The following is a 16174-nucleotide window of genomic DNA, read 5'->3' as shown; positions in this document are numbered from 1 at the left end:
AGAGAATGTATGCTAATTCAGCAATTTAACCTTTGACAGTGGAGACATTCCCTTATTAGTGACCCTCACCTCATCCCTAATTGATTATAATGCATTTTAAATGAGGGACTACAGCTCACAGACACGGGACCACTGCAGCCATGTAAACTAAGCTCATTTATTTTTTTTGCACTTTCCCTTTTTCAATTCCAACCCCTTTAATTTTATGTTAACACTTTCTAACACATGGCATGGATATATTCCAAGGACAAGATAATGTTTAATCTGCTCTTTATTATAACATGGACTTTATTTTAGTCAAGCATTATAGATTCTTGGCAGCTAGATGTGATGAGGTAACACAGCAGCCCGGCTAGCTCAGTCGGTAGAGCATGAGACTCTTAATCTCAGGGTCGTGGGTTCGAGCCCCACGTTGGGCGGTGAATTTTTTTTTTCCCTGTCAGAATTAATTAATTAATTTTAATAAAATAACGTCCCAACTACATAATGTTTCTGTCATGCAGCATGTGAGGTTTGTTTTTAGTTTTTTTAGACGATACCCTATTTACTTCAATAAGATATGCAAGACTAACCCTATAAACCCGACCAGAACTCAGTAGCGCACTTCTAGGCAAACGCTTAATTCAATATGACTTCCAGCAGTCGGGAATAAACATCTATTTTCCACACCATAACCATTTACTGAGGTTCTCCCCATTTAAAACAGTACAGCAGGGTGGAGGCTTTATTTAGATGGCGGGAAAGCTTCAGAACTGCAACTCCCATGAGCCTCGGCGCCGAGCCGGACGACTGCCCTTTGCGCATGCGCGTTGGGTGCCGTGACGTGCGGGCCCGCGCGGTGTGTAGATGCGGCGGATCCGTTCCCGGGAGCCGCGGACGTTATAAATGGCGCCGAAGCAGGACCCAAGGCCTAAATTTCAAGAGGGTAAGCGACTGTTAGTGACGGCGGTCAAAAAAAAAAAAAAAAAAGTCATGTTCAGTAAGTAGGAGTGGGGGCGCCACAGCGCCGGGGTGAGCAGGGGGCAGCCTGGCGCGCCTTGGAAAGGGGGCGTTTGGGGTGAGAGCTGCTCGTGTGCACGGCCAGCTGTGTGAGGTATCAGCAGCGCCCGCCGGGACCGGGCTTTACCTCAGAGGTCCTATGGGCCTCACTCCTCCAATCTGCCCACATGTCTGTATGTGTTCGGTGGCAGCAGGGCACGCTTGATGGCAGAATTTGGGCAGCTGAGGATCAAACATGCTGGAGTACAACATGGGTGATCCTTTGTTGTGGCAGGAGAAAAGCGGCTGCTACAGATACATGGCAGCTGCTCCTCTCCCATTTTCAGGCGCCGTAAAGGACCTTCTGATGTCACCACACCGTGAAGCGATGATTAGTAATGTCATATAATTAACCCTAAAGATGCTGTGTTTTTGGGGACATGCAGGGCGGCAGTAGGGTTCAGGCTTTGAAGGTGTAGATAGACCGTGTATGCGTCTTGGGGAGGTATATGTGTACTTTACTAGAGACCACAGAAAAGCCTTAAAGGGTTTGTCCATCAGTATCTGATTGGTGGGACTCCACCGCTGCGGCCATTGTGGAGCTGGTTACTGAAGTGAACAGGAGCAGCTTTGTCAACTGCACAATGGCCGGAGCTCCTTCAGGACAGCATGGTGTCGGACCCCCACCGATCAGACATCGATGGGCGATCAGAATAAGAATCCTGGACAACCCCTTAGAGGTTATCTACTTTGTGAGAGAATGATAAAACACAAAATAACCACTAGTCGCCTCTTCTTTCCCCAGGGATCCAGCACCGAAGCTCTGGTGGTCCTCCTGGTCGTGGCTCACAAGCGGTCAGCACCATTCAACGATAAGAACCATCATGGCAGTAAGGCCTCATGCACACAACCATATATATTTTTTTGTCCTCATCCGATCTGCATTTTTTTTTTGCAGATCGGATGCGGACCCATCTATTTCAATAGTCGCCAAAGATGTGCGTGTCTGCATCCGTAGGGCCCTTCCGCGGCTTCACAAAAAAAAAAAAAAACACGTCCTGTTCCGTATTGCGGACAAAAAAAGACATTTCTCCAAAAGTGCTGAAGGGTAAAGTGCAGGGCGCACACAGCTGGTATCTGTGTTTAGGACCACAAAACGGACACGGTCCTGTGCATGAGGCCTATTACCATTGATTGGCTGCAGCGGTCACATGCTGGCTGCTTGTAAGAGGTTACCTGGAGGACCGCTGGAGGGTCTGTACTGGATCACCGGGGGGAAGAAGAGGTGAGTAGTGTTAACATTTCTGTGCTGTCTAACATCTGCACTGGTTTCATCAGTTTCTCACAAGAAGGATAATAACTACATTTTTTTCAGAGCAGTGTAAGAAATGACTGTTCTGATTGCAAAAAGAGAAGAAAAATAAATCCAAAGGTTATTGTGCCGGGGAAGGTCCAGTATGGCCTTATGTATTTAGGGAGGAACAAGGCATGTGGGTACTACTAAAGGTAAGACACGTATGGACCGTGGCCAGTGGTATTCTTCTGCATTGCCTTACTTCCTAATACTTATTATACCAGGCCCGATAAATGTTCTGACCCATGTGCTATACAGCCATGCTAGTACTTTTTCTCCTGTCAAAAATGACTGATGACAACTGATGCTCACAATAAGACGGATCAGTTATTTTCCGGTTTTTGATGGGTCCGTCATGGATCAGCAAAAACTCTTCTGTCATGATAATACAACCGTCTGCATCCGATATGAACGGCCCCTGTTGTATTATCTCTGAAATGGCCATGACGGATCCGTCTCTAAAACCATTGTAAGTCAATGGGGGACGGATCCGTTTTCTTTTGTGTCCGACAAAATGGATCCGCCCCCATTGACTTACATTGTGTGTCATGACAGCTCCGTCTTGCTCCGCACCACATGGCGGACAGAAAAACGCCGTCCGAGATGGGGACGCAACCAAGCGGAACTTAATGATTTCCGGTGCATTCCGTTTAGTTTTGTCCCCATTGACAATGAATAGGGACAAAACGGAAGCGTTTTCCTCCGCTATTGAGATCCTATGACAGATCTCAAGAACGGAAAGGGAAAACGTAGATGTGAAAGTAGCTCAAATCGGCATTATGGGTTCATTAGGTTTCCATTTTTATGGCTATACTAGTATAACCTTAAAAAAGCAAGGGAAACCTGGCAGAAAACGCATTTGTTATCCGTCATGGATGACTAAACCATGAAGCCAGTGTGAACACGTGAATTACTTACAGCCAGTGGACATTCCTTTGCTTGGCAAAATATTCTAAAATATATCAAATATCTCTCCATGTAGGAAGCGGGGTGAGCCATTAGTAAGCAGGCAGGAAACGCGTCCACTCTTTGACTTCAGGCGCTGTGTTAGGCCTCATGCACACGACCTTAAGTATTTTGCAGTCTGCAAACCACGGATCTGCAGAATACGGATACTGTCTGTGTGCCATCTGCACTGCTGACCCCAATAGGTCTGTATACTACATTTTGCGGACCAGAATAGGACATGTCCTATAATTTACAGAACAGACATGTGGATGCTGCCCGCACACGGATGACATCCGCGTGGTCTTTTTTTTTTTTTTTTTTTTTTTTTTGCGGACCCATAGAGATGAATGGATCCATGTGCAATCTGCAAAGGATCGGCCACTGATTCAAAATCCGGTGGTGTGCATGAGGCCTTACTTGGGTATATACCAATGATACAGGGCACGGGCTGTCCACATCAGTCCCCCAGGGCAAATGACTTGCCAGTGTTTGACGTTATGAATGCTATTAATGTCTTTCCCAATGACTAGTGCCGTGTGTATAATTTAGTAATATGTTTAGGTGTGTTTTGACCTGAAAACCTGGCATGTCAGTAGCTGCGAGGACTGTTGGACAGCCACATCTACAGCATAAAAGCGCCTGGAGCAACTTGTGGATTCTATAATGGGCATCTTGGAAGAGAAGGGAGAATAGGTATGATGGAAACTGAATCACCGTGAAGGTATTTAAAGCAGCACAACTGCTTAATATTTGGCTATTGGGGTGGTGTGCGAACAGGACTACAAACTACCTGCACAATGCAGCCTTTGAAAATCTTGCGTTTTGTAGGGGCACCTCTGGTAGTTGGGAGGTTTGACTATTACATTAGAGATTTTAAAGGGGTTTTCCAGCCTTTAAGTGATGGCCTATCGTGAGGATAAGCCATCACTAGCTGACCAGCGGGCGGAGGGTCTGGAACCTGTCACCCCCCGACGATCAGCTGTTCTGTGTAGCTCCGTCACCAGAAGTCGGTGCAGGAAATATACCGCGCTGTCGGCATCGTAGTGGACATCACTACCCCTACTACCTACCTACAGCATTGGCAGTGTAGTTTATTTCCAGCCCCAACTTTTGGGGACGGTTGCTAGTGATGGCCGATCCTTAGGACTGGCCATCATTTAAAAGAAGGCTGGACAATGCTTTACTATATAGCAGCTCTTTAATAGTGTTATTGGAATAGTTCTTTATGATAATGGCCGTTCAGTCATGGAGGTGTTATATATGGCTGCCTGTATTCTGTCAGTGCCCTGCGTACTACAGGCTGCTCCTCATACAGACGATGCTGTGTACGGCCAGATGTGTGTGACATCGGAGTAGAGGCCTGACGTACGTGGCTCTGTACAAAACCGAGGCGTAACACGGCTGCATGAAAGAGCCCTGAGGCTGTGTTCACACACGCCATTTTGTTGACTTTTAGTAATGAAATAAGCGATCTGCAGGTGAAAAGGGTCGGAGAGCTGGGGATTGCAACCATGTTGGTCCCCAGATGAATGGAACTATAATGTGCGGTCTGTCCACTGCTGCCTGTAAACCAGTGAGGGGGGTGCAGCCCTCTCCAGGTCCCCCCATTGTTCTGGTTGCTGAGGATCAGTCCATCTATTACTCCTTTAGTTGCATGTACAGATGTGCGGTTTTGCGGTGTTTGCACTGTGGTTGGGATTTTGCAGTCTTGCAAAAAAATAAAACCGATCATGTACTTGTCTGCAAACAAGGATAGGATATTTCTATAGACGGACATGCACACGGCCGGTGTCCATGTTTTGTGGATCAGTGGTTTGCGTACTTTCAAGGGGACACAGCCTGCCCGACATCTTGTTTGAAAAGTGTGAATAACGTAAAGTAATCCGGGTGCAGCACCACATTGTATACTGATCCTAATATTCTGTATTCACAATTCTGCTATCTCCAGAGCTCGCTGGGCAGCAATGTACAGCCGTAATCTTATTGCTTACCAAGCAGATGTATGTTAGTGCAGGATCAGACTGCACAGGGATTGATGGCTGTTGCCATGGAGACGCACAGCAGCTGTAGACACAGAATAGGAAATATTTAACCCCTTAAAGGGGTTGTCTTATGACAGCAACTTATTCCCCTATCCCGGGCGCCTATTACCCATTTATTTGGAGGTAGGGAGGGGGTTGTTTTTAGGTGTTCACTGTGAGGTATAAATGACCTGTCAGTGTTATTCTGCTGCTCAGGACAATTACAGGGATACTAAATGCACACCGTAGTTTGCTGTACTGCTTTTGCACACTAGACACTTGTACTTCAGTAAAACATTTGTCATAGTGACCTGTCAATAATTTAGATTGTTGGGGGTCTGAGTGCTGACACCCCCACTGATTACTAGAACGAGGTGGAAGAGGAGCTGTCTCCTGCAGTGAGAGCGTTTTTCTCCTTATTTTAGCAATCAATGGGGGTCCCAGCAACCGGACCCTCCACAGTTCAAAACCATTACAGGGAATCTGTCACAAGTGACCTCCCTGTCAAAATGCTTGCATAGTCATGACCTCAAAAGTTTTACTAGAGTAAAGTGACACTTAGTGGCATCTTTCTTCTAATGTGTAGGGACAGCGATGGGGGACATTTTTCTTAATATACTTTATTTAGTGACTTATTTATCTGAGAGAACTTGCCCTGAAATGTCTCTTAACAGCTCTCTGACTGAGCGTAGCTAAGGCATGTCTGTCTACACCGTTCAGATCAGCGCTCACTGTGCAGACGGCTGGGGTTAATTCTTTTCCCTCCCTGCTGGCTCCTATATTAACATATGTCCTGCTTGCTCTGCCCTCCTGCTATATTGACACTGATCAGTGCTGACTGTGAAGAATTCTCCTGTATCCCCGGTGTGCTGAGTAACTAACCAGACGCCAGGCAGATTTTTGCAGTCCGGTAGCTGATGTATACTATATACTGTCCCTATATGCTGTAAACCAGCTACTCCCTGTATCTGTGAATGGAGTCTTTTTTTGTACCTTTCTTTTAATTACCGTATGTGAGGCAAAAGAAAATGTGAAGTCCGTGCTGCTTATAGCAACTAGACTGCGGTTATTTTTCCAGACTGTTTAGTAGTAACAGTGTATAGCAGTGGTCCAGATTCTGTAAGGGCCTAACGGGATTATCCAATACTATAAAAATGTCCCCCATATGCCCCTCACAGTGAATACCCTACTCCCTGCGCCATATGGGGGACATTTTTATAGCCTGACCTGCAATATAATATGTAGTAAACTGCTAGTATAGGTCATAGAAGGTGATGTCTATTTTCTATACTGTCTATAAACTCTTCCATGTCTGAGGTTTATTCCTGACTGTGTTCATGTTGCAGGTGAGCGTGTCTTGTGCTTTCATGGGCCTCTTCTGTATGAAGCTAAGGTACGTCACTTCTTCTACCTCTTTTCTTACAATTCTTCTTGGCTACATATTGCAAATCTTAAAAACTGTATTGTCCTTAAATGTTTTCTGGGTATTTTCGGTTTCTCGTCAGTGAAGACACATGCTTTCACTTTGCTTCTTCAGTATCTATGGCCAGCAACCAGTCAGATTTCATTTCCTCCTCTATGTACTAAAATAAAGTGATTGAATTATTGCCAAAAGGAGAGGTGACCCTTCACAGATATGCATGAGGCCCATTGCCTCCATGCTTTCTCTCTCCCCCCCCCCCCCCATTGTTGGTGAGAAATAGACTGGGAGCCACATGAAGATCAGGACTTCAACTGGAGATGGATATGAATGTGTTAAGAATATGTATGCAATTAGTCTGCGACCTGCTATTTCATCAGTCACATCATTATGTTAAGCTACTTTCACATCTGTGTTTATGCCGTACGGTTCTGAGGTCCGGCATGGGATCTCAAAACCACAGCAAAACGTCTCCATTCAAATAACACAGCCGGCTGCGTCTGTGTCCCAAAAAAAAAAATAATAATCTGGCACCATTGACTTACATGTTTTTTGGTGCCGGATCCATCTTGTTCTGTATCCCAAGCTGGACACAAATACGCTGCTTGCAGCAATTTTGTGTCCGTCGCGGGAATGCAACAAACGGGAACGGAATGCATTCTGGCGCACTCTGTTCCGGTTTGTTCAGTTTTGTCCCCGTTAACAATGAATGGGGACAAAACTGAAGCGTTGTGCTGCGGATTTGAGATCTCAAAACTGGACAGCACAATGCAAGTGTGAAAGTAACGTTAGGACGCAAAGTGCTTGCGTGTTAGGACCTGCAACAGCCATTGTGCGCTAGAAATGAGCTCCCCAATGAAGGGGGTTGTTGGAGGCATATTCCTGAGGATCTTATAAAGTAGCCTGTAGTATATAAATGGTGACACATCGTTTCTAGATGCACTCTACTGTCGATGGTTTGCAATTCTCAGCCTCCCAATAAATGTACATACACGCCTGCATCTGGAGCGTGTGAGATGTAGAAAACGGATGAGGTGGCCAACACACAGGAGGCATGTACTGTTAATTGGGATTTCTGTCAGCGCAGGTGTCAGACACCAGCCCCTCACCTCCTGCATTATCTAGTACTTGTTCTAAAAGGGTCATTATGTGGCACTGCACCATGTGAGGCAATAAATAACTAGTGTTATGACAGTGTGTCTCTTAAAGGTGTTTTCCAAATTATTTAAAGACTTACCATAATCACTGCTAGGAATCCAGATAAAAAGGTGTTTTCACCAGTGGCATGCTCCAGTCCTCCCTGCTGGTCTTTATTTACATGGTGGCAGTGATGACGTGACTGCTGCAGCCAGTCACTAGCAGTATATGGCACAAGACAGCGGAGGCCAGTGATTGGCTGCAGCAGTCCAGAACATTACCACTGGCTACTGTGAGTATTGCCTCTTTTATCACTATTCCTTCATTCTGAATCCCCCTTTAAACAGCTCCAGTTTTTGCATTTGATTGACCTGGGGTCGGTATCTTCGCTGCCCAGTGTGAGCCTGTCCTAATAGGATCATGTATAGCATCCAGCATTTTGTTTGCTCATGCTCTGTAAACTGGATAATGTTAGTGATGTGTCTTGTGTTCATAGTTCTTTTTTCTTTGCTCTTGGTGTATGCAGCTCGGTACTGGCTCCTTTCAGAGATAATCATAGAAGGCCCCAGTCAGCAAAAGTTGAGATAGCAGAACTGATTTAAGTCAGTATTTACTACCCATTTATCCCTTCCACAGGTATGAATAGTTGTCTCTTACATGATTTAAGTATTCATTTTTATTATTTTTTTCAGTTCCTCTCTGAACAGGGTTAGTGGGGAAAAAATTGTATTAGGCGTTCATGCGGAGTATGTCCTGAAAGGTTGGCTCCCGGAGGTCAGGATTTCACACACCCTGCTATAAAATGGATTTCAGTCTACGTTAAAAGGGGTATTCCAACAAAATGCTATGTCACAGCCATGGATTATACCATTAATTATCTAGTAGTGGGTGCCCCGACTGCTGCGCTTCTCACAGACCATGAGAATGAGGTCCTTCTGTTTGACCTGGAGGAACATAGACAGTCTGCAGAGCAGCACCCTTCAGTATAGGGTATGAGCAGATGTGCTGAGCAATGGGGGGGACAATGTACCCTTTCAGCTTGTGATCTATGGATGTGCCATACCCCATAAATGTGCGATAAATGTCTTTTTGCCTAAATACCCCTTGAAGATGTTCTTGTTTTCTATAACTTAGGCCGAATGCACACGGCCGTGTTCCGCTCCTGAGCAGGAATCCAGCCCGGTATTCCACGGACCGCTCTCGGCCGCGGAACACGGCCGTGTGCATTCGGCCTTAGTCTGCTGATTGCTGCTCCCCAGTATTAATACTTATTGGTAAATAATGCATCTCATCGTTTAATCTCCACCTTAATGACAGGTTAAAATGAATGGCAGTGAAGCTCTGAATTAATGAAATGTTGTATTCCATGAACTGTGAATGTAATCCTGAGTCTGTTTCTGCAGTGTGTCAAAGTTGCCATTAAGGACAAGCAGGTGAAGTACTTCATTCACTACAGCGGGTGGAATAAGAAGTAAGTTGATGTAAATGTGTGATATTGGGGGGGGGGGGATAAGATTTCTTGTGATACATTTTGTGCTCCTTCAAACAGACGCTGCTCTGTCGTGGATTCTGTTTGTTACAGGAGCCATGTTGGATCCGTTCTGTAATTTGATGCTGACCTGCAGTCTGTGTCTGCCGCGGCTCCCCTGACCCCAAGCGACTGTATTATAGTAATTTTTGATAGTCAGCAGGGCTATTGAAGTCTACTCAAATGATGTCACTACAATAGATATACTGAGGAAACTTAAATTACTATGATAGTCAGTTTGGGTCCGTTCAGTCAGATCACGGTTGTGTGCATGAGCCCTTAAAGAGGACCTTTCATGTGATTATTTTTTTATTATTAAGGGAGATATATATCTGTTCTTGTGGGGTACCCCCTGCTGATGTTGCAACCCTGCTTGATTTAAAAAAAAAAATGCCTCCTATGCCCCGCCGGATTTCTCCCACTCAGTATGCTAATACTGAGTATCGGAACAGGGAGGAGGAGACGCCAGGGTTTCTCAATGGCCGTCTCCTTCTCCCTGGCTGTAGTGCGGTCAAATCCCAGCAGAGAGCGTCACAGCCAGGGAAAAAATAAAACTCACCTTCTCCCTGACTGTGACGCTCTGCGCTGCGATTGGACAGTGCTACAGCCAGGGAGAAGGAGACGCCCATTGAGCAACCCTGGCGTCTCCTCCTCCCTGTTCCGATGCTCAGTATTAGCATACTGAGCGGAAGAAATCTGGCGAGGCATATTTTAAAAAAATCAAGAAGGGTAGCAGCATCAGCGGGGGGTACCCCGCAAGTACAGGTATATATCTCCCTTAATAAAATCGTATGAAAGGTCCTCTTTAAAGGGGTTTTCCAGGATTTTATTATTGATGACCTATCCTCAGTATAGGTCATCAATATGAGATCGGCGGTGGGTCAGGCACCCCCGTCGATCAGCTGTATGAAGAGAGAGCGTGTCTGCCATCTCCTTTCTCTTTTCTTGCTTGCCATAGACATAGCAGCAAGCAGGAAGAGAGACAAGAGATAGTAGGCACGCACGGTGCTTGCCTTTCCTTCATACGGCCGATTGGCGGGGTTGCCGGGAGTTGGCCCCCCACTGATCTGATTTTGATGGCCTATCCTAAGGATAGGTCATCAATATTAAAAGCCTGGAAAACCACTTTAATCGTTTTGTCCAGTTTCTGACATTTTACTTGGATAGCTGCACTACTTCAAACAGCATGAAACCTGACTAAAAAGAAGGAATAAAAATGTGAATGTAACCTAGATAACTAAACAGGGAGAATTCTCTTTCCTTAGCCACGTTGACATCTCCGGTAATCTGATTCTGCAGGCTGTGCCGACAGACAGTCTACCAGAGTTCACTGGATCCAGCATTGCCGTATACTGCCACTCACCGACGGACCCCATAGACTTTAATGTGATCCAGTCGCTTTCTGGCATAAGTGCCAGGTTTTGGCCGGACAAAAACAGTCGCATGCTGGATCAAGTTACTGGAGTTGTGAATGTAGTCTTAATACTTTCTGACAATGCAGATGATCCTGAACCCAATAGATCTTGGTAATCTGATGAAACCCACTTTACAGTATATACATAAATAGCAGAAGGACCCTGCTTTGCACAGGTATATTTCATTTAAGGTTTGTGTGTGTCGTTAAAACATATCGACAGTATCCCCCATAACAATGAACTGTACAGCACCCCGCCCCTTTAACAGTGACCTCCACAGCGCCCTGCCCCCTTAATGCTAGGGCTACATGACGACATGTCATGTGACATCTTGTCTCAACAACAATTTTTATGATAGGTCATGGTTTCGCACTGCGATTGCGACACGACAGTCGCAAAAAAATCCATCCAAGATGGATTTTTCTGTGACTGTCGCGTCGGTCGCAGCATGTCACGTATCGCAGTGCAACACCATAGACTATAATTTAAAAAAATGTTGCGCGACACATGTAGCCGTGTAGTTGTGCCCTATGTGTCGTGTGACTTATTGTCGTCGTGTAGCCCTAGCCTAAAGCTGACCTACAGCAGTGAAGAAAAATGGCTGGGTTGTTATGGAAACCTGGAGTAAAACTGTGTATGTGTAGACTAAGGGCCTGCAAGCCTCTATTGGCTGATGAGGGTCATGTGACACTGTGTATGGCAGTTGGGATATGAAGAGCAAGACTTGCAGGCTTGTATTGGCTAATGCAGGTCATTTTTTAGGAATATCTCAGGAACGGTACGTCCTAGAGAGCCGGGACCCCCCCCAAGATTTCTTTCCAGGTAGCAAGGGATGTGTATATCAAGTTTCGTTGAAATCGATGGTTGCGTTTTTGAGTGATCGCGGAACATACATACATACATACATACATACATACATACATACATACACACACACACATGGATACGTGTTTTATTTATTTATATATATATTGCACTTGGTCACATATGTACATGCAGAATATTATTGTTGGGAACAAAATTCAGTTATAAGTATTGTATTAAGAGGTGAAAAAATGGGAAGGAGATCGGAGGGAGACCCAATGGTTACCAGCTGTGTTTTTCAGCCATTTTTCCCTGTTTCAGCTGCACAGCTAGATGCATTTCACTCAGAATCAGGGGGTGTCTGCCTTTTTTGAAATCTGCCAACACTTTTCTGCTGTAACATCCTTTCAATTATTCCCCACTGTTTGTTTTCAGCTCACAGAACAGATAGGGGGGTTTAGATCACACTTAGACACACAGGAGGCTCCTGTCCTGTTCAGAAGCTGTGTGGAAGCAGTTCTTTTCGGTCTCTGCTAGCTCTGGCACGCCGCCACTTCCTCTCAGCCGTCTGTTACCAGGGATGGATCTTGCTGCGGTGAACTGCAAATTAGGTGGAATTGAGCCCCATAGTGGCCATGACTTCAGCTTTCTTTAGGTGGATGCAGGCAGATTTTTGCTATTACATTTTTTACAACCTTAGACAATCGGCAGTCAAGTGATTGTTCAGCCAACACCTTTTCAAAATGTGCTAGGTGTCTGCTTTCAGAAAATAGATGGGTGTGGGGCATAATATTTCTTTATTTTATAATTTATTTCAGGCTTTATTTTTGCACCTCAAGAGTGAATATTGTCCCGAAACCCCTTTCACTGCCAGGGGTTATCTGAAATTCTGGGGTAACTGTGTAACATGGTTCATGCATCTCATCATCATTAACAGATTATCTGTTGGCTGAAAATGGATTTCATTGCTAAACAAGAAATATGGTCACAATGGTGATGGTTCGTTCTTCTATTTCTTTTTTTTTTTTTTTTTTCTTTTCTTGCAGCTGGGATGAGTGGGTACCAGAGAGTAGGGTACTCAAATACGTGGACACTAATCTGCAAAAACAAAAAGAACTTCAGAAAGCTAATCAGTAAGTTGTCTGCCTGGAAACACACATTTTATGTTTTATTGGAACCTGAGGATGCTTTATTTCTGTTTCTACACATTGCTTTGCTCTGCTTCTGTAATGGAGAAAAACTGTGGCAATAACACTGGTGTCACACTAAAGGGGTGTTCTGCTTGGTAAGTTATCCCCTATCCATAGAGTAGGTGCTAACTATTAGATCAATGAGGGTCCTACCGCTGGGACCCCCACTGATCATGAGAACGGGGACTCGGTACCCACCACAGCTCCCCTGAAATGACTGGAGTGGTCAGTCGCACATGCGCACTGCTGCTTCATTTATTTCTATAGGAGTTCTGAAGCTAGCTGAGTACAGCGTTCACCAGTCTCCAGAACTGCCATAGAAAATATTGCTGCTTTGGTCATTTCAGGGGAGCTGTGGGGGTTACGGGGCCCCCATTCTTGTGATCTAATAGTTAGCCCCTAACCTGTGGATAGAGAGAACTTTTACCCCTTTAATTACAATGCTTGCCTCACAAAGGCCACCAGAGCACTGTACTAAGACGTGTTGGGACATTCCTGGGAAATAAAACCTGTACAGTAAATGTAAAATGTAATTTTAGGTGTTCTGAGAACTACGGGATAAAAAATCGTGTCTGAATTGAGTTTCTGCACATTCCTCTTAAAAGCTATGTACACCTTTGGAGGCAATTTTAGTTTGATTGCATTTCACTCATTTTTTTGGCTAAAAATCTTATTTTCAATTGGCCTTTATTAAAAATATTGAGCTGTTCTTTCACAAAGGGTTAAAGGGGTTGTCTCACTTAAGTTGCATTTATCATGTAGATAAAGTTAATACAAGGCACTTACTAATTTATTGTGATTGTCCATATAGCTTCCTTTACTGGCTGGACTCATTTTTCCATTACATTATACACTGCTCGTTTCCATGGTTACAGACCACCCTGCAATCCATCAGTGATGGTCATGCTTGCACAATATAGGAAAAAACACTAGCCTATGTGCGCTCCCATGGGCCCGGCCACCAGAGAGGCTGACTCTTTTTCCTATAATGTGCAAACACGACCACCACTGATGGATTGCAGAGTGGTCGTAACCATGGAAACCAACAGTGTATAATTTGATGGAAAAATGAATCCAGACAGCAAAGGAGACAATATGGGTCATCACAATACATTAGTAAGTGACTTGTATTAACTTTATCAACATGATAAATGCAACTTACTGAAGTGAGACAACCCCTTTAACTGTTTTTCTAGCTGTGTGACTGATGCTTTCACTTTCACTTTGTGCCATCTAATAACCCTCTTCTCTAAACTACTAAGAGGTCATAAACACTTATTTAAAGGCGTTCTGCCGTTTGTTTTAACTGATCTAACCTCTGGATAGATCAGCATTTGCTCTGTGGGGGTCCGACCGATCAGCTGTTTGAGAAGGCAGCGGCGCTCCAGCAGTGCCGCGGCCTTCTCACTGCTTACCGCTGGCCCAGTGACGTCACGACTAGTATCACTGGCCTGGGCGCGGCTAAGCTCCGTTTCCTTGAATGGAGCTTAGCCCCGCCCACACTAGTTGATACAAGTCGTGACGTCACTCGGCCCGCGGTAAACTGTGAGAAGGCCGCGCCGCTGCCTTCTCAAACAGCTGATCGGCGGGGGTGTCGGATCCCCGCCGATCAGAAGCTGATATATCCAGAGGATAGATCATCAGTTTAAACAAAGTGCAGAACCCCTTTAAGCCACATTCTTAAGATAAGGATTGAGCTATAATGAGGGTAGAGTAGAGATAAGAAGTCTGTCTGCTCCTCAGATGACGGAAAAGGCAAAAAATACACAGGCAGCTAGTAGAGCATCTCGGCTACATACACAAAAAACGATTCCATACTGTTAATAAAGACCAATTTAAAAAATTGAAAGTGCAATGCAATAATAATAAATAAAAATTGTCCACAAAGGCGTACATAGCCTTTAAGTTAAAGGGGTTGTGTAGGGGTTTTATATTTATGACTCCTATTGATGATTGGCAGGGGTCGGCACCCCAGGCTCCTTGCGAACGCTACTTCCTCTAGCACTGCTTCCTCTTCAAACAGATGATTGGCGGGGGTGCCGGGTGTCAGACCACTGCAGATCAGATATTGATGATCTATCCTGCGGATGGGTCATCAGTATAAAACTCCTGCACAGCCTCTTTAAATACAACATTTTATAAAAAAAAAAAAAAATTACACAAAAAGACACACAACCTAAAAAGTACACCCATACAGCAATATCTGCAAAAAGGTAATGTGATGGCTCTCGGAAGGCAGTGATGCAGAGGAAAACGGAAACATCTTGTGTCCTGCAGGCGAAAATAAGCCTGGTCCTTAGGAGGTTAAATATGATTAAGTGGTTGTCTGTTACATCCAGATTTTGCTACAGATTTTTGTACAACAGATGCAATCTGCAAAAATCAGACATAGATGAGCTTCCATCACACGTTGGTAGCATTTCCAAACCTGAGAGCAATGGCCAGATATTACTTTATAAGCACAACGTCCCTTTTATTGTAGGACACCACGTTTGTCCGAATAATTTTTGTTGTATTCCAGGACAAACAGTTTTAACTTACAATTCCATGGTAACAGCTTGAAGGACTGGCATTTGCTGACTTCCAAAGAGAAAAAAAAATGAAATGTTATTGCTAATGTGTGACCCTTTCTGCAGGGATCAGTATGCAGAGGGGAAGATGAGAGCAGCCGCTCCAGGAAAGAAGACTGCTGCACTTCAACAGAAGAATGTAGAAGTGTAAGTGGCTTATCTATTTCTGCTACAGACTCCTGAAAACACTAAAATGTTCTGAAATGACGTAAAAACATTGATCAGCATGTTATTTTATAAAATCGAGAAGATTCACCAAGAATTAGTTTTACCAATTTTTCCCAGATAAGTTTTGCAGTTGCTGTGTCATTAGTCAAAAATTTAGACCAGAATCATGTAGCATATGCTCCTAGCTAGTTGGAGGAGACATGAAGTACAGAGAGGGGGGATGTGGCTAATGTATGTAGTCTCCATGGACATAAAGGTTCAGAAAGCACATGGATCATCTGTATGTCTGTTCCGCAAAAATATAGAATATATCAAAAAAATGCAGACTACGGACCCATTGAGGCCAAACAATGAGCTGCATCCGCATTTTGCAGATCCGCAATTTATGGACTGCAAAAAGAATTGTGTGCATGAGGCCTAAGACGTATTACCTTGTTGTCTCTGCTGTGTTGTCCTCTGTGAAAACTGCAGTATTTCAATATTTTTTTTAATTTTATATATGGATAGTCGCATAAAGAAATCTTTCATTTTCTCATGATGTATTCCATTCGTACCTTCCTTCCCCTGAGAGATGTTCTAATTCAAGCTATTTTGTGTTTTAGGAAAACAAAAAAGAACAAACAAAAAGGTAATTTTTCTGT

The 16174-nt window shown here is 44.3% G+C and overlaps 1 protein-coding gene and 1 non-coding gene across 7 annotated transcripts in view; both read left to right on the top strand.

Moving 5' to 3' along the window:
* Positions 1-346: 346 nt before the first annotated feature.
* TRNAK-CUU lies at positions 347-419 on the top strand. The gene has a single exon. It is a non-coding gene; the product is annotated as a tRNA-Lys (tRNA).
* Positions 420-799: 380 nt separating this feature from the next.
* The window catches only part of MORF4L1 (mortality factor 4 like 1), a 30590-nt gene continuing 15215 nt past the window's right edge, over positions 800-16174 (top strand). Inside the window, exons 1-8 of one of the 6 annotated variants that reach the window (XM_040414352.1) lie at positions 807-925; positions 3842-3973; positions 6648-6694; positions 8385-8494; positions 9262-9329; positions 12652-12738; positions 15432-15512; positions 16136-16161. In XM_040414352.1, coding sequence (XP_040270286.1) covers positions 15454-15512; positions 16136-16161 — 85 coding nt within the window. In that variant the 5' untranslated portion in view covers positions 807-925; positions 3842-3973; positions 6648-6694; ... (2 more) ...; positions 12652-12738; positions 15432-15453. Of the gene's footprint in view, positions 926-3841; positions 4002-6647; positions 6695-8384; positions 8495-9261; positions 9330-12651; positions 12739-15431; positions 15513-16135; positions 16162-16174 lie in introns of all 6 variants that reach the window. The other 5 variants (XM_040414353.1, XM_040414354.1, XM_040414355.1 and 2 more) reach the window with 5 other exon arrangements.

The sequence above is a fragment of the Bufo bufo genome, chromosome 1, assembly GCF_905171765.1.
Source record: "Bufo bufo chromosome 1, aBufBuf1.1, whole genome shotgun sequence".
NCBI lineage: Eukaryota > Metazoa > Chordata > Amphibia > Anura > Bufonidae > Bufo > Bufo bufo.
Note: the sequence above shows the minus strand (reverse complement) of the source record. Positions and strands in the feature narration are given on the sequence as shown.